At 47.0% G+C, this 18638-nt stretch overlaps 1 protein-coding gene across 1 annotated transcript; it reads left to right on the top strand.

Annotated features, from left to right (window-relative positions):
- The first annotated feature begins 1893 nt into the window (after positions 1 to 1893).
- LOC126995845 (uncharacterized) lies at positions 1894 to 3121 on the top strand. Its single transcript, XM_050855723.1, has one exon. It carries the CDS (start codon positions 2008 to 2010, stop codon positions 2920 to 2922), a length of 915 nt encoding a protein of 304 aa, XP_050711680.1. The 5' UTR covers positions 1894 to 2007; the 3' UTR covers positions 2923 to 3121.
- The last annotated feature ends 15517 nt before the right edge of the window (positions 3122 to 18638 follow it).

Raw genomic sequence — 18638 nt, 5'->3', positions numbered from 1 at the left:
CCGGGTAAGCGAGGCGCGGGGCAGCAGCGCACCGCGCGCCGCCACCCAAGGCCACGCAGCGGCCTCCGCACCTCACCCGAGTCGGCACACGCCGCCACCTCCCGCCCTCCATATCCACATGTCCCCGTCGGAAGCTAAGGAATACTTCCTGAAGGAGTACTCGGACGTGCTGGTGACGAAGGAGGCCTTAAGGACCGCGCCATTAAAGGCGATGGCGGGTCCCCCGATGAGAATCCACCTGAGGGAGGACGCGCAGCCGTTCGCCATACACACTCCCAGGGTCATCCCTCTCGCCTTCAGGGATGCAGTCAAGCAAGAACTGGATTCTATGGTGACTCAAGGCGTCATTGCCCCCGCGGGCGACGACCCATCCCCTTGGTGTCACCCCTTAGTGGCTGTGGCCAAGCCTAACGGTGGCGTCCGCATCACCACCGACTTGTCGAAGCTAAAGAGCCAGGTGTCCCGTCCAGCCCACCCTTCGCCCACGCCCTTCACAGCAATACGGAGCGTGGACCCGGAGGCGCGGTTCTTCACGACGGTCGACGCCCTGTGTGGTTACTGACAGATTCCGCTGGCAGAGGAAGATCAGCCACTCACCACTTTCATCACGCCTTACGGACGCTTTCGCTACTGTCGAGGCCCCATGGGTTTCGCCGCCACGGGCGACGCCTTCTGTTTACGCGGCGACACGGCACTCCAAGGCGTGACCAACTGTGTGAAGGTAGTGGACGACGTGCTGCTCTCCGACAAAGACTACCTCACGCACCTCCGCAGCATCGATAAGGTACTATCTCGGTGCAGGACGCACGGCATCACTCTCAACGCCGAGAAGTTTGTCGTGGCTGCTCCGACTGTGTCCTTCTGCGGTTACCGGCTCTCAGGGGATGGTATTGCGGCCGACCCGGAGAAAGTGCGAGCTATAGCAGACTTCGCCACGCCTTCCAATCTGACGGATCTCAGGTCCTTCATGGGATTGGTGAACCAGCTGGCAGAATTCTCTCCCGACATCACCGCCGCCGCCTTACCTCTTCGTCCCCTGATGAGCCCGAAAAGGACGTTCACGTGGACACCTGACCATGACCAGGCCTTCCAAAAGGTGAAGGAGGCCCTGTCAAGTCCTCCGGTCCTTGCCACGTTCAACCCAGCCCTCCCCACCACCCTGCAGACGGACGCCTCGCGCCTGTACGGCGTAGGTTACGCCCTCCTGCAGGACCACGGAGGAGGAAAGTTCCGCCTGGTCCAGTGTGGCTCGCTATTCCTCACCGATACCGAGACTCGCTACGCCACCATCGAGCTGGAGTTACTGGCAGTGGTATGGGCCATGTCGAAGTGCAAGTTTTACCTGATTGACCTACAACACTTCGACCTCATCACCGACCACAGGCCCTTGGTCCCGATCCTGAATAGCTACACGCTGGACGCCGTCGAGAATCCCCGTCTCAAGCGGCTGAAGGAGAAAATCTCGGCGTTCATCTTCACAGCACTGTGGCGTGCGGGCAAGGACCTCTGCATCCCCGATGCCCTTTCCCGCTTTCCCGTCAGCCGCCCGTCGCCGGAAGACGAGATGCTCGGCACGAATGCCAGCCTCTCCGTCAGCAGCGGCGTCACTCTGCAGGCCGTACACTCCCTCGCTCGCCCCCAGCCTTCGTCAGCTCCTGACGAGGATCTGGCACTCGAGGAGTTGCGGTAGGCGGCCCGCGACGACCCCTCCTACACCAAGCTCCTGGAGAAGGTACGGACCGGGTTTCCTCGCGACCGCTTTGACCTCCACAACGCCCTCCGCCCGTACTGGAAGTTCCGGGAGGACCTCTACGCAGATGGGGACCTCGTCTTGTATGGTGCTCGTGTGGTCGTCCCCGCAGCCCTTCGTCGCCGTGACTGTCCCGCCTCCATGATAGTCATCGCGGGGCCGAAGCCACCAAGCGCCGCGCTCGTCAGGCCGTGTATTGGCCCGGCATAGACGCGGACATCGTCAGCACTGTCCGCGCCTGTGAGCCGTGCCAGGTTATGCTACCTAGCCAGCAGCAGGAGCACTTGTTGTGCGACGACAACCCCACCAGGCCCTTCGAGTCAGTGTCGGCCGACTTCTTCACCGCGGCTGGGAAACACTTCCTAGTCGTCGTCGACCGACTCTCTGGCTGGCCTGTGGTGGTCACCTGCGGCTCCGACACGACGTCTGCCGCCACCATCCACTACTTCCGGCGCCTCTTCCGTGATCTGGGTGTCCCTGTGCGTCTGCGGACTGATGGAGGCCCTCAGTTCACCAGCCGGGAGCTCGCGGAATTTTTGGAGCGATGGGGGGTCCGCCACAACGTGTCATCGCCCAACTACCCACAGTCGAACGGACACGCCGAAGCTGCAGTGAAAGCAGTTAAACACCTCATCCTGAAGGTGGCCCCGTCCGGTAACATCGACTGTGAGGCGTTCGACAAAGGCCTTCTGGAGCTGCGTAACACACCGAACTCCACGGGCCGCTCCCCGGCCCAGGTCTTGTACGGCCGTCCTCTCCGTTCCTGCGTCCCTGCCCATGCCAAAGCCTTCGCGAAGGAGTGGCAGGCCAGAGCCGAGAGCTGTGACCGTCGCGCCGCTACCCGTGCCCGAGATGCCAAGGCCCGGTATGACGCCCATGCCCGCCCGCTTCAGCCGCTGAAGACAGGTGCTCTCGTGCGCATCCAGGACCCAACCACGCAGCGTTGGGACAAGGTGGGCACGGTAATGGGCGCCGGCCGGTCTAGGGCCTATCACGTCCGGATGCCGAGCGGCCGCATCTTGTGGAGGAACCGCCGTTTCCTTCGGCCGGTTCCGCCCCCTGCAGTCGACACCCCGGTCGTGGACGAGTCTCCTCCACGCCCGGACTCACCTCACCTCGCTGTGCCCCGTCGCTCGGAGCGGCTCAGAGCCAAGGCACCCGCTCAAGACTAGGACTATGAGCGTGAAGGGGGGAGGGAGATGTGGGTAATGTTAGTTCTGAATATAGGCACCTTGCCTGGGGCAACACTAATCCCGCGGTGTCAGCGGTTTTGACCGTTGTGGCCCCTCAGAGGCTGGCAGTGCCTCAGGGGCCAGTTCACCCCGTCTCTGTATCGCGTACGCACGTACTCGTTCTTTCTCTGTTACTTTCCATAGAATATACGGACTTTAGTTTATTCAGTGTTTGTCTATCCAATGATTACAAGTGTCGACAAGTACCTGACCAACAGGAAGAGGGCGTGGAGGTGATCGTGCACACGTTAGGAACTATAATGTGTGTCTGTGTGTCTGTCCGTCTGTCTGTTCTTTTGTTGGTTAGCATGATGGCTATGGAACACCATCTCCGCTAGAAGAGGTTCGCCAGTAACCTAAACACAACCCATCGTGGGCCAAGTATCGGCGCCTTCCCGGACGCATATTTACATACTGTACCACAGTACTGCGCAGGGGAGCGAGAAAGGATGAGCTACACCGTTTGAAGGGGAACTCAAACAGACCTCCCCGACACTGATTCGCGCACACCTTCACCTACTAATATTTTTTTTTCTCTTTTTTCGTGTGTGTGTGTGTGTGTGTGTGTGTGTGTGTGTGTGTGTGTGTGTGTGTGTGTGTGTGTGTGTGTGTGTGTGTGTGTGTGTGTGTGTGTGTGTGTGTGTGTGTGTGTGTGTGTGTGTGTGTGTGTGTGTGTGTGTGTGTGTGTGTGTGTGTGTGTGTGTGTGTGTGTGTGTGTGTGTGTGTGTGTGTGTGTGTGTGTGTGTGTGTGTGTGTGTGTGTGTGTGTGTGTGTGTGTGCGTGCGCGCGCTTGTTGGTATTCCACTGATTGATAGCATTTTTCTTGTCGTAGAAATATATTTGTCTCTCTCTCTCTCTCTCTCTCTCTCTCTCTCTCTCTCTCTCTCTCTCTCTCTCTCTCTCTTTTATTATGCACATTATAGGTGTGTGTGTGTGTGTGTGTGTGTGTGTGTGTGTGTGTGTGTGTGTGTGTGTGTGTGTGTGTGTGTGTGTGTGTGTGTGTGTGTGTGTGTGTGTCTGTGTGTCTCTCTCTCTCTGTCTCTCTCTCTCTCTCTCTCTCTCTCTCTCTCTCTCTCTCTCTCTCTCTCTCTCTCTCTCTCTCTCTCTCTCTCTCTCTCTCTCTCTCTCTCTCATAAGATAGTGTGTATATATCTTTCATAAGATAGTATATATATATATATATATATATATATATATATATATATATATATATATATATATATATATATATATATATATATATATATACACACACACACACACACCTATCTAAACCTATTAATAGTGGTGTTCCGCAGGGTTCTGTCCTATCTCCCACTCTCTTTATGTTGTTCATTGATGATCTTCTTTCCAAAACAAACTGTCCTATTCATTCTTAAGCCGATGACTCTACTCTGCATTATTCAACTTCTTTTAATAGAAGACCCACCCAACAGGAACTATATGATTCCAGGCTGGAGGCGACAGAACTCTTAGCGTCAGACCTTACTATTATTTCCGATTGGGGCAAGAAGAGCTTGGTGTCCTTCAACGCCTCAAAAACACACCTATCCACTCGACACAATCTTCCAAACACCAATCCCGTATTCTTTGACAACACTTAGCTGTCACCTTCTTGAACACTAAACATCCTCGGTCTATCCTTAACTCAAAATCTCAACTGGAAACTTCATACATCTTCTTTTACTAAATCAGCTTCCTCGAGGCTGGGCGTTCTGTACTGTCTCCGCCAGTTCTTCTCCCCCGCACAGTTGCTATCCATTTACAGGGGCCTTGTCCGCCCTCGTATGGAGTATGCATCTCTAACTGAATCTTCCCTTTATTCTGCTCCTCCATATTTGCTCTTCTCCCTATTCCCTTTCATCTCTTCGCCTCCCCCCATTGTCTTAAGACACCAGACGCCGAGGACGGGCTCAGTCATGCTGGTGAACACGTTACAGGTACTGGGCCTGTCAAGCTGTTCCAGGGACAACGTGTGTGGCTTCCTGGAGGCTGGGGAGGATTTTCTTGGAGCGACGCAGCAACGGTGGTGTGGCGGGTACAGGCGAGATCTTTGGAGGTAGAAATATCTTGGGTACATGCAGCCTTGTGTGGACCGAGGCCGGCAGAAAAGCTAACATCAACAACACAACTCTACGGTTCCTACCACCCCTTTCCTACCACCACAACCACCACGGCTATTACTACAACATCTACTTCAGCACGACAACACCAACCTGGGGAGGCGGTGGCTGAGTCGTCAAAGTAACGGCCTCGTGTTCAGGAGGACGCGAGTTCAATCCCCGCTCGGTGCCACCAAGCTGGGATTTTTCAGCCGCCGCCGAGTGGCTTAAAACTACCCACATGCTGTCCAGAAGACCACCTATCAACCCGGACTCTAGATTCTAGGATAAAAGATGAGCTCTGGGAGGGCAGCATGAGCCAATGCAAGATGGCGCCACTATAAACACTCGCCTGCGCCAGAACGGGCTGGGCCGACCATCAATACCTACCGGAAAGAAGCCTTGGACCGACCATCAGGATCCACCGGGAAGAAGCCTACCGGCGCAATAGGCAGCAATGTAAAAACAAAACAAAAAAACACTAGTACCACTATAACCAATCCTTCCTTTCACCCTTTACCTCCGCACAGCAACGGTCCGCCTTCAACCTTCCTGCCGCAGCATTTACAAGCACGGGACAGAACAGAACAGAGCCTCAGGTACTTACCGGCCGAAGTAGCGTGTCTGTGTGGCGCCGAAACACTGCATCACGGAGGGAGGGAGGGAGAGCAGGTGTGAGGCTGCCCCGCCTGTCCCCCTCAGCTAACCCCCTCAAGATGGCTCTCCTCGTCCGCCGCTCGCTGCCTCTGTACGTGTGAGAAATGCTGTCATGAGGAGATTGGTAAATGGTTGACGGAGTAATTATATAGCTAGGTAATTAACGAGCTGACTTAACGAAAAAATTAATAAATACATAAATAAGTGGATAAATAAGTATAACAATAAGTACAAAAATGACATAGTGAAGTCAACACAAAAAAAGACCAAAGGATAATATTGTTAAAAGGAAGATAGACCGATAAAGATAAAGATAGACAGAGATAGATAGATAAATATGTGAAAGAAACAATAAGGAAAACAAAACTAAAAAATTGGGGATGAAACGATCTTTACAACAACTCCAATAATGATAATAATAATAATAATAATAATAATAATAATAATAATAATAATAATAATAATAATAATAATAATAATAATAATAATAATAATAAACACGTGCCTTTTGACCCCGTGACCTCGGCTGCCTTGCCTCGCGGGATTTATGACTGACCACGCTGTGAAAATGAGGCGATGGGGAAGGGGAATGAGGATGAGGAAACATGGAAACATGGACTAGCAGGCAGCAGAAAGCCTGTTGGCTCATTACTAGACTGCCTGCGTTCAGTGATTTAATCAATCCGTTTGCCATAGGAGTGGCTTGCAGGGAAGGATTAAAGCACTTGTGTACCTACTCTTGGGAACGTTCAGTTCACACCCGTTGCAGCAAAGTGGCGATCAATGCGTTTCTTGAAGGAGTTGATGGTCTCTGCGCTAACCACTTCTGCAGGAAGGCTGTTCCAGTGGCGAGCAACTCTATTTGAGAAATAACTCCTGCCGATGTCGGTATTGCATCGCTTTGCTTGGATTGTTTTTCCGTTGTTTCTTGTTCTCAGGTTAGTTTGTAGCGTGAAGAGTTTGGAGTGATCAACGTTGCTGAGCTTGTTCAGGTACTTAAAGACTTGTATCATGTCTCCCCGGAGGAGGAGGAGGAGGAGGAGGAGGAGGTGGAGGAGGAGGTGGAGGAGGAGGTGGAGGAAGAGATGAAACGAGAGGGAGGGGAGGGAATGGGAGAGCAAGGCAGGGGGAGAGGGACGGAGAGAAGGAAGGGAGGAGGAGGTGGAAGGAGATGGCTGGGGAAGGGGAGGGGTGGAGGGGAGAGATGGGGAAGGAAGGAAGGGCAAGGAAAAGGAGGATGAAGAGCAATGTATCATTACTCTGAGGTGGCGGAGGAGGGAGGTGACAGGCTGTTGTTGCTGTTGTTGTTGTTGTTGTTGTTGTTGTTGCTGTTGTTGTTGTTGCTGTTGTTGTTGCTGTTTTTATTGTTGTTGCTGTTGTTGTTGTTGTTGTTGTTGTTGTTGTTGTTGTTGTTGTTGTTTTTATTGTTGTTGTTGCTGTTGTTGTTTGAAGTAGTGTTAACGAAGCTTTTTTAGTCATACGTTCACTCATTTTCCTGAAAACTAAATAACAAAATACACTTGATATCTGTTTGTCTTATTTGGAGTCTCGTTGGCTGTTCTTAACCTAAAGCCCCATCGGAGCAGCTCTTCTTAACCTTTACTCGACACACACAATCCGTCTGTGATTAATCTGATTCCAACACCCTTCCTAACACATGCTGTTATCAGGCTAAACTTAATCCCTTGTCGACCCTTTGTTTAATATTTACGGTGATCTAAACTTCTGTCAAGCCCTTCCCCCACAACCTCTTTCCCATTGTCAACCAACCTTTCAACCAATATGACCTTACAGGCAGGTCAACTTAAGCCTCTTGTCTGTCTAAATCTCCTGCCAATCATGTCTAACTTTCTGCCGAACGAAACCCCCAACAACATGTGCTTCAGCCTAATTTTCCTTCATCTTTCTTGCCAGCAACCCTTCAGCCAATATGGTGCAAGGTCTTACACTATCAGGTCAACCTCTAGCTCTTGTGTGCCCAAATCTCCTGTAAATTCATTATTCTCCAATCACCTTGACCCTGACTTCACCCCTCAATTCGTCTAATAACACTACTACCAATATAATGCCAAACTATAAATCAACTTACACTGTCAGGTCAACTTTAATGAAGCTCTTATCAGCCCAAATCCCTTGCAATGTCATGTCCAAACTCCTACCAGCCTAAAATCCCATCAATTTGACTGGGACCATTTCTACACTCCACTCTGTAACCCTCTCAACTATTCCAAACCTCTAAACTCCCGTCACCTCAAAATGAAACACATATTAATGTACTTCTTCCAGCCCCATCACAACCTCCCAGCCACCACGTCAACCCACCACGTCGACTGACAAGCCCATCAACCCTCTAACCATTCAACCACTCTTCACATCCAAATTAAACCCCTATCAAGTTACTCCTTCCAGCCCCATCACCACCTCCTTGCCACCCCATCAACCCACCCATACTACTACTACTACTTCCCATTCTGTTTGTACGTACGTAGAAAAGTTGTACCAGTAGGATAATAGATAAGAGTTGTAAATAAGAATGAGAAATGCAACAGTAACACAGTCTTGGGGCCCCCCGCCGCCGCCGCCCCACCGCCACTCGTCAGGGTCAACGAGTGGCACCCGCGAGACCAAGACCGCAGCGTCGGCCAGGAGCAGGGCGAGGCGGTTGTGCCGCCACGCCGCCCCCCGCCTCGCCAGGAAGCTGGGGCCGCCGCCACGCTCCTCTGTGCCTTCAGCATTGCCCCGCCCAGCCTCCTCCTCTGCGTCTTCTTCAAGAGTCTCCCATCCACTCTCATCCGAGTCTCCGGGAGTCTCCCGTTCACTCTCCTCCTCGGAGTCTTCGTCCTCAGACTCCCAACTAGTCTCCTCCTCTATGCTGTCATCAGCCTCCCCTCCACTCTCCTCCGTGTCCTCGTCAGCCACCCTCTCCTCTGAGTCTTCATCGTCAGACTCCCATCCACTCTCCCTATCTGTGTCTTCAGCAGTGTCAAGTCCACTCTCCTCGCCTGAGTTATCTTTACTCTCCTCTGAGTCTTCTTCGGGAGTTTCCCATGCACTCACATCTGAGTCTTCTTCGGGAGTTTCCCATGCACTCACATCTGAGTCTTCTTCGGGAGTTTCCCATGCACTCACATCTGAGTCTTCGGGGGTTTCCCATGCACTCACATCTGAGTCTTCGTGAGTTTCCCATGCACTCACATCTGAGTCTTCTTCGGGGGTTTCCCATGCACTTTCCTGTGCGTCATTCTCAGGGGTTTCCCATGCACTCTCTTCTGAGTCACTGGGGTCCATCTTTTCTTGGCACTTGTCTATCACAGTGACCTCGGGGTCATAGCAGGCACGGTCCTTGTAAGTAGACCCTTTGTGGGCGTCATTTCCCTTCCCGTCAAACAGCCACTCCGTCAGAACCTCCGGAGATGGCTGGCGGGTCTGCAGTAGGGCGACCATCCCCTCGTAGACATACAGGGTGAAGCACTCTGGGCGGCCGCTCTGCATCAGCTGGCCCAGGAAGTCTTCCAGGCCCACTTTGGCCACGCGCGTCTGGCCGCTAAGGAGCGTCAGACAGATCTTAACTTGCGCTGCGTCCGCGTCCGCCTCGCTGCTGTACCGGAAGACGTGCTCCAGGTCCAGGAAGGCGTTGGATAAGAAGGGGGCCCGCGGCCTGTCGACGAAGGAAAACGCGGCCGCCTCCCTCCAGGCTCCGGCCAGTCTCCCCCAGCACCCGCGGCGCCGGCGGACGCTGACCGTCACCCGGATGGGCGCGACCTCCACGCTGCACCCGCCCACGGGCGCATCCACCAAGCAAGTGCCGTAGACGGCACGTCGTATCTCCTCTTTGCGGAAGGTTTTGGTTGCCATTTAAATGTTTTTGTTGTGTGACTTCAAAGAGAAGGAAGCTGCGGCAAGTTAGGCCAATAACAGATGGTAGCGGCAGCGCCCTCCCCCATATAAACACGCACCCCCCCAACACAACACAACACAACACAGCACAACAGATAGACACACACACACACACACACACACACACACACACACACACACACACACACACACAGAGTAAGCAAGTAAGTAAGCATTTATTGACCACTCTGTTTATCCACCTCCCAGCAAGCCTGTTGACCCACCTCACACTACTTTCTCCTCCTTCCTACCCTGTTTCTGCACCTCTCAGTCACCGTGTCAACCCACCCCATCGCACGCCACCCCGCAGCCCCCCACCCCCCCCTCACAGCCTCCCTTCACCCCGCGCCCAACACTACACATTTACTAGTTGAGGCTTTCACATGCAGTTTTCCATCACGGCGCAGCGTCATTCATACTTCTGAACGGAAATATTTTCAGTGGCCGCGCTCCGCTTGCATTCATCAACGAAAAAAAAAAATGATAGTAGTAATGAAAAAAAAAAAATTCAATAGCAAAACCAATCATGTTTATATTTGGAGATAAAAAAAAATCGAAGTGGTAAAATTAATGACTGTGTGGTATTGAAGGACTTAATACCTATACTAGAAAATAAATAATCAATATGAAAAAAGCATGAAAAGGATGTGTGAGTGAAAAATCAATATAAATATAAATCATTTGTTATTCCTGTGAGTAATGAAGCAAGGAAGGATTTACTAGATTTACTATTCGCTTACCTATACTAGAAAATAAACAATCAATATGAAAAAAGCATAAAAAGGATGTGTGAGTGAAAAATCAATATAAACATAAATAATTTGTTATTCCTGTGAGTAATGAAGCAAGGAAGGATTTACTGGGTCTGAAGAGTGTTAATAAGGCATCGTTAGTGAGCTCGGCGACACTGAGGTAATCACCAGGACCAGCTGACCGGCGAGGCGGACCACGCAGGACAACTATTACAGGAGAAGGGGATAACGTGTGTGACAATAATTAATAAACAGAAGCACGTGAGGAGAGATGGCGACATATACAGTTTGTATAGAAGTAAAAGTACAGAGCCACAAAAAGAAAGACAACACATATCAAAGACAGTATTTGGTAATGTAAAAAGAAACACACATCAACAAAGCTGTAGGAAACTTGCAATAAACAAAGACAAATGGCAGTATATTAGTGAGCATTTATTAAAGGAAAAGTGCCAAAAAAAGGCGTAAGAAAACAAAGAAAATGCTGTAAATAAACAAAACACATTAGCCTAACAACTGAAGTGTTTCAAAAAGAAAAAGAACAATAGAAGCAAATCTGTGAAAGAAAAAAAAAGAATTGCTCCATTTGATAGTTAGAGAAAGAAGGGAGACAAAACGGATTGCTCCATTTGATGAATTTAAAGAAAGGAAACAAAAACGCAGATTAGTGAAGAATGACAAAATGTAAGCTAAATATTATTAGACAATTGCTCTCTCTCTCTCTCTCTCTCTCTCCGTCAACATCATGAATAAGTTCCTGCGCCAGGCTGTTTATTCACTCCTTCCTTCTTTCCTTGTTGTCTGAGCGTGACAACAGCCGCTCGCTGCTCCGCCTCGGGGATGGCCGGGCTGGAACTTGATTTGTAATTGTACTTGTTTTTTTAGTTTCTGCCGAGTTTTGGTTGTTGTTGCTGAACATAAGAACATAAGAACGCAGGAGTCTGCAGGAGGCCGGTAGGCCTGTGAGGCAGCTCCTTTGACCCTAAGCTCCCGTGTATCTAACGCCACCTAATATCGCTGTCCATGAATTTATCTAGTCTATTTTGAATGTGACAATAGAATTGGCACTCACCAAATTACATCTAAGCCTATTACACTCATCCACCACCCTGTTAGTAAACCAATTTTGCCTATGTCCCTGTTGAATCTGAATTTATCCAGTTTAAACCCGTTACTTCGTGTCCTACCGGTTCTCTTACCAACAAAACCTTATGAATGTCTCCTTATTAAAGCCCTTCATCCATTTATAAACCTCGATCATGTCTCCACGCACCCTTCGCCTTTCTAGAGAATGCAAGTTTAACTGTTTGAGTCTTTCCTCGTATGGCATGTTTCTCAACCCCTGAATCATCTTAGTCATCCTCCTCTGCACCGATTCTAACATTTTGATATCCATTCTATAGTAGGGTGACCAGAACTGAACCGCATAGTCAAGATGAGGTCTAACTAATGCTAAATATAGTTTGAGGAAGACTTCGGGGCTTCTGTTGCTTACGCTCCTTGAAATAAATCCCAGTACCCTATTAGCTCGATTTCTAGCTTGAATGCATTGTGCCCTTGGACGGAGATCAGAGCTCACTAAGACCCTAAATCCCTCGCACCCAGACCTACTTATGAGAGTGTCATTTAAGCAATAGTTATGTGAGGGGTTGTTCCTACCTACACTCAGAATACTGCACTTCCCTACATTGAACTCCATCTGCCATTTATCCGCCCAGTCATATAATCTGTTGAGTTCACCTTGGAGAATACTAGCGTCCTGATCCGACTCAATTACTCTACCGATCTTGGTATCATCTGCAAATTTACTAACATCACTACTAATTCCTGTGTTTAAGTCATTGATATAAATAATAAACAAAAGTGGACCTAATACCGAACCTTGTGGGACCCCACTCGTAACACATCCCCAATCAGATCTTTTACCATTGATTTGCACTCTTTGCTTCCTATTGCTAAGCCACGCCTTGACCCAGTTCAAACCTTTACCCTCTACTCCGTGAGCCTGTAATTTAAGCAACAGTCGTTGGTGAGGAACTTTGTCAAACGCTTTACTAAAATCAAGATAGATTACATCATAATTTTCATCTCTGTCAACCGCCTCAAATACTTTATTGTAGAAGGACAAGAGATTGGTGAGGCATGACCTACCTTTTGTGAACCCATGCTGCGAGTCGTGAATTAAGCTATGTTTCTCTAAATGCTCCTGAATGTTCCTGGCTATTATGGACTCCAGCATCTTCCCTATAACCGATGTTAAGCTAATTGGGCGATAGTTTGAAGCAACTGACCTGTCCCCTTTTAAAATCGGCGTCACATTAGCTACTATCCATAGGCTCGGCACATAGCCAGTATTTACCGACATCTTAAGGATGTCGGTTAGTGGGTCACTGATTATATCACCTAACTCCTTTAATACCTCGGAAATATCCCGTCAGGACCTGGCGACTTGTTCTTCTTAAGCTTATCTATCTCATCCTGAACTACTTGCCTGGTAATGATTATATCCCTCAATTTATCGCCATTCCGCCCTCGTACACCTGAACTCTTTCCGGTATAGTCGTTCGATCCTCCTGTGTGAATACTGAAAGGAAGTAGTCGTTCAACAATGTGCTCATATTTTCGTAATTTTCTACTAGCTCCCTGTGTTTGTTTTCAGCGGTCCAATTATAACCCGTGATTTTGTTCTATACATCTGAAAAAAGCCCTATTGATTACTTTTCGCCTCATTTGCTACTATGATCTAATAGTTCTTTTGCTATCCTGGTGTTTTCTTAACTAATCTAAATAGTTCGACGTACCGGACCCTGAGATGTGTTTCCCATTCTTTATTTTCTGATAAATTCCTTCTTTAACCCAATCTCGTGTTTTAGTCCACGAGTCATCCACTTAGGATCATTGTTTTCTTTTCTAAGTGCTCGCTGTGGTATATGCTGTTCTTGCCCCTCTACTATTACTCTAACTAAATTATTGTAAGACATTTCTACCTGGTTCTCCTGGCTCTCCAATCCGCAGTTCTGGCCCTCATGAATCCCTAAATTATCCCAGTTTACCCCTTCAAGATGTCTTCGAAGCCCCTCGTAGTTTGCTCTTCTAAAATCTGGCACTAACACTGGGTTTGGTTCGCGGGTTACCGCCCAGTCTAAGCTAAAACGAACCGTTCTGTGATCACTATTTCCTAACTCTCCGCCCACCTCCAACTCACGTAGCAAGTTCCCATTATTGGTTAGGACTAAGTCTAATATGTTATCTCCTCTGGTAGGGTCAGTAACTACCTGCTTAAGGAAATTATCTTGTATAACTTCAAGAAAGTCCTCGGCTTCCAGGTCACCCACTAGATCTTCCCAGTCTATATTCCTATAATTAAAGTCCCCCATTACGCAGACATTTCTACTCATACTCGCCCTGCCAATCTCCTGTAGTAATATACTCGTGTCCTGCCTGTTAAGGTTGGGTGGCCTGTATATAACTCCTAGAGTTAGTTTTCTTTCCTTTGTAAACGTCCACCCAAACTGATTCTGAATCCATGTTAGTTTTGACTGAGTTGTTAACTAAACATTTAAGTGAGTCTTTAACATATAGCGCAACTCCACCTCCCTTTCTGCCCCTTCTGTCTTTGTGAAACATCTGATAACCCGTTATTTCAAATTCTGATCTAAAATTTCTATTAGCAGTGTCTATCCATGTCTCAGTGATCGCTATTATGTCAAAATTTTCTGAACAAGCTTCACCCCTTAGTAAGTCTATCTTGTTTCTGAGGCTCCTGCTGTTAGTATAGAAGATTCTTAGCCGTCCTCTGTTACTCCTCTAGAATTGCTTCTAAGCTGCCTGGTTATATTATGAGCTAGATGTCCCTCCCATTACTCCTCCCATTGCTCCCATTACTCCTCCCCCCCTCGCCTATACTAAAAAATCCCTCAGTGTTGATGTTGTTGTTGTTGTTGTTGTTGTTGTTGTTGTTGTCATTGGTGGTGGTGGTGATGGTGTTTTTGCTGTTGTTGTTTCTCTTTGTTCTCGATTTTTTTGTTATTTTGCTCTCCTTTCTTCCTACTCCTTTCCTTCCTGTTCTTGTTATTACTGTCGTTGTTAATATTTTTCCTCGAACTCCTCCTCCTCCTTCTTTTCTTATATATCACCTTAGCATCTGTAGAAACTGGAATCCAACAGCGGCTATCATCATTATTATTATTATTATTATTATTATTATTATTAGTAGTAGTAGTAGTAGTAGTAGTAGTAGTAGTAGTAGTAATAGTAGTAGTAGTATTTTCATTATTATTATTATTATTATTATTACTATTATTATTGTTGTTATTATTTTTATTATTATTATTGTTATTATTATTATTATTATTATTAATATTTTCCTCTATATAATTTCGTGAAACCGTTTGGGCCATTCATCAATTTGTGAGGAGAGAACAGCGAGGAAAGGAAGGAAGGATGGAGGGAGGAAGGGAGGGACGGAGGGCAGGAAGGGGAGGGTGCAAAAGATAATGAAAAGAGTGACTGAGAGGAGATGAGAGCAGGGAAGGATAAGGTTTGGAAAAGAGGAGGAAAAGGAAACCGAGGGAAGGGTAGGAGGAAGGAGGAGGAATATGAGGCGAAGGCCGAAAGAGAAAGAAGTGAAAGATTAATATCGACGGAAGAGGAGGAGGAGGAGAACGAGGAGGATAAATGAAGGGAAGAGAGGAAGGAGGGGAGAGGAAGAAGAAAGACATACATAGGAGAGGGATAAAAGAAGGGGAGAGGAAGGAAGAAAGACATATATAGGAGAGGGATAAAGGAAGGGGAGAGGAAGGAAGAAAGACATATATAGGAGAGGGAGAAAAGAAGGGGAGAGGAAGGAAGAAAGACATATATAGGAGAGGGAGAAAAGAAGGAGAAAGGAAGGAAGAAAGACAAATAGAGGAGAGGGAGAAAAGAAGGAGAAAGGAAGGAAGAAAGACATATATAGGAGAGGGAGAAAAGAAGGAGAAAGGAAGGAAGAAAGACATATATAGGAGAGGGAGAAAAGAAGGGGAGAGAAAGGAAGAAAGACATATATAGGAGAGGGAGAAAAGAAGGAGAAAGGAAGGAAGAAAGACATATAGAGGAGAGGGAGAAAAGAAGGTGATAGGACGGAAGAAAGACATATATAGAGAGGGAGAAAAGAAGGAGAAAGGAAGGAAGAAAGACATATATAGGAGAGGGAGAAAAGAAGGGGAGAGAAAGGAAGAAAGACATATATAGGAGAGGGAGAAAAGAAGGAGAAAGGAAGGAAGAAAGACATATATAGGAGAGGGAGAAAAGAAGGGGAAAGGAAGGAAGAAAGACATATATAGGAGAAGGAGAAAAGAAGGGGAAAGGAAGGAAGAAAGACATATATAGGAGAGGGAGAAAAGAAGGGGAGAGAAAGGAAGAAAGACATATATAGGAGAGGGAGAAAAGAAGGGGAGAAGAAGGAGAAAGACATATATAGGAGAGGGAGAAAAGAAGGGGAGAGGAAGGAGAAAGACATATATAGGAGAGGGAGAAAAGAAGGGGAGAGGAAGGAGAAAGACATATATAGGAGAGGGAGAAAAGAAGGGGAGAGGATGGAGAAAGACATATATAGGAGAGGGAGAAAAGAAGGGGAGAGGAAGGAAGAAAGACATATATAGGAGAGGGAGAAAAGAAGGGAGAGGAAGAAGAAGACATATATAGGAGAGGGAGAAAAGAAGGGGAGAGAAAGGAAGAAAGACATATATAGGAGAGGGAGAAAAGAAGGGGAGAGGAAGAAGAAAGACATATATAGGAGAGGGAGAAAAGAAGGGGAGAGGAAGGAAGAAAGACATATATAGGAGAGGGAGAAAAGAAGGGGAGAGGAAGGAGAAAGACATATATAGGAGAGGGAGAAAAGAAGGGGAGAGGAAGGAGAAAGACATATATAGGAGAGGGAGAAAAGAAGGGGAGAGGAAGGAGAAAGACATATATAGGAGAGGGAGAAAAGAAGGGGAGAGGAAGGAGAAAGACATATATAGGAGAGGGAGAAAAGAAGGGGAGAGGAAGGAAGAAAGGGAAGGTCAGACAGAAGAATTGTGTGGTGTATGGCGAAGAAAAATGATGATAGCAATGATGATGATGATGATGATGACGATGATAAGAATAATAACAATAATAATAATAATAATAATAATAATAATAATAATAATAATAATAATAATAATAATAATAATAATAATAATAATGATAATGAAAGAACTATTTTTTTCCTAGCTTTATGACATTTCTGCATCCAGGGATAACGTTTTACAAGGACAACAACAAGAAAACAATAACAACAAACTACTACTGTACTACTACAACTACTACTACTACTACTACTACTACCACCATTACTACTTCTACTACCATTACTACTATTCATCTATTGACGTAGGTTTGCAAAAAAGAATTAGAGTTCCTCCAGTGAAAATTTTCTTCTTTTACATCAAAGTCTCTCTCTCTCTCTCTCTCTCTCTCTCTCTCTCTCTCTCTCTCTCTCTCTCTCTCTCTCTCTCTCTTTCTCTCTTTCTCTCTTTCTCTCCTCTCTCTCTCTCTCTCTCCTCTCTCTCTCACCTTCTCTTCTCTCTCCCTCCTCCTCCTCCTCTTGCTCCTCCTTCCCTCCTCCTCCTCCTCCTCCTCCTCCTTGTGTTCTTATGTTCTCTGTGTTCTTATGTTCTTGTGTTCTTATGTTCTTTTGTGTTCTTATGTTCTTTTGTGTTCTTATGTTCTTTTGTGTTCTTATGTTCTTATGTAATGAAGTCATTTTCCCCCACAGCTTAGGTTACCAGTAGTGTAAGTTAAGGGTAGTAATTTCCTCTTATTTCTCTCTTTACTGTAAAATTTCCATGTCCCTTTCTTCCTTAAAGGTACATGGTGTTCTCTTCTAACTATTTCCTGCCGGCACGTTGCCGGAGGGAGAGAGGTGGGGAGCCTTCATCTCTTCTGTCCTGTCCTACCACACGTAGCTTACTAGTAGTAGCGGTAGTAAACAGACACCCTCGCCATAGACCGATAGGTCTTCTGGTGTCTGTTCTTCCTATGTATTCCTATGTATTCCTCCTCCTCCTCCTCCTCCTTCACCTGCTTCTCTTTCTCCTTTTCCTCCCGATCCTGTTTTTGCTCATCTTTATTCCCTTCCTTTTCTTACATCTCCTCCTCCTCCTCCTGCTCCTCCGCCTCCTCCTCCTCCTCCTCCTCCTCCTCCTCCTCCTGCTCCTCCGCCTCCTCCTCCTCCAGTTAAAATCATACATTTTCTCTCCTTTACCTGCAAATATGAGAATGAAATGTAGTATTATTTCTTTTGTTTAATATTCCCGCATTTGATCTTAATACCATCTGATTGCAATAGTGGTGTCCTTGTTGTTACTGTTGTTTGTAGTGGTGATGGGAGGGGGCTGATAATGATGATGATGATGATGATATTTATGCTCTTAGCGATGGTAGTGATGGTGGTACTGGTTATGATTTTGTTGTTGTTGTTGTTGTTGTTGGTGGTGGTGGTGGTGGTTGTCTTTGTTGTCGCTCTTCTTATCTCCTTCGTTATCTTTCCTAATTGGCTATTATTCACGGTCCGCCGGAGAGAGAGAGAGAGAGAGAGAGAGAGAGAGAGAGAGAGAGAGAGAGAGAGAGAGAGAGAGAGAGAGAGAGAGAGAGAGAGAGAGAGAGAGAGAGAGAGAGAGAGAGAGAGAGAGAGAGAGAGAGAGAGAGAGAGAGAGAGAGAGAGAGAGAGAGAGAGAGAGAGAGAGAGAGAGAGAGAGAGAGAGAGAGAGAGAGAGAGAGAGAGAGAGAGAGAGAGAGAGAGAGAGAGAGAGAGAGAGAGAGAGAGAGAGAGAGAGAGAGAGAGAGAGAGAGAGAGAGAGACAAAACAAAGTCAACAACAACCAAAAAGTTAAAAGACACAAAAAGGCAGAACGCGGAATTTGAGGATTGAAAGAAGTAAAAAAGAACATAACTAGAAAGAAGATGGACACAAGGAATAAAAACGAAGAAATAAAAAGAAATAAAAAGACAGACTAACGTGTGGGAATAAAGGAATGAAGAATGAAAAAGGAAAGAATAAAAGAATGGAGGAAATGTATGAATGGAAAATGATAGAGATAAAGGAGAACGAAGACCCCCCCCGCCCCATCAATTTACGAGAATGAAAACACAAGGAAGAGGGAACGAAGAGGCGATCATATAAACATGGAGATGAAAGCAGCAAATAAGAATGAAGGAATGAAAGAATAAAGAAAGAAAAATA

This window comes from Eriocheir sinensis, chromosome 1 (genome assembly GCF_024679095.1).
Source record: "Eriocheir sinensis breed Jianghai 21 chromosome 1, ASM2467909v1, whole genome shotgun sequence".
NCBI lineage: Eukaryota > Metazoa > Arthropoda > Malacostraca > Decapoda > Varunidae > Eriocheir > Eriocheir sinensis.
This window is presented reverse-complemented; position numbering and strand designations above follow the sequence as displayed.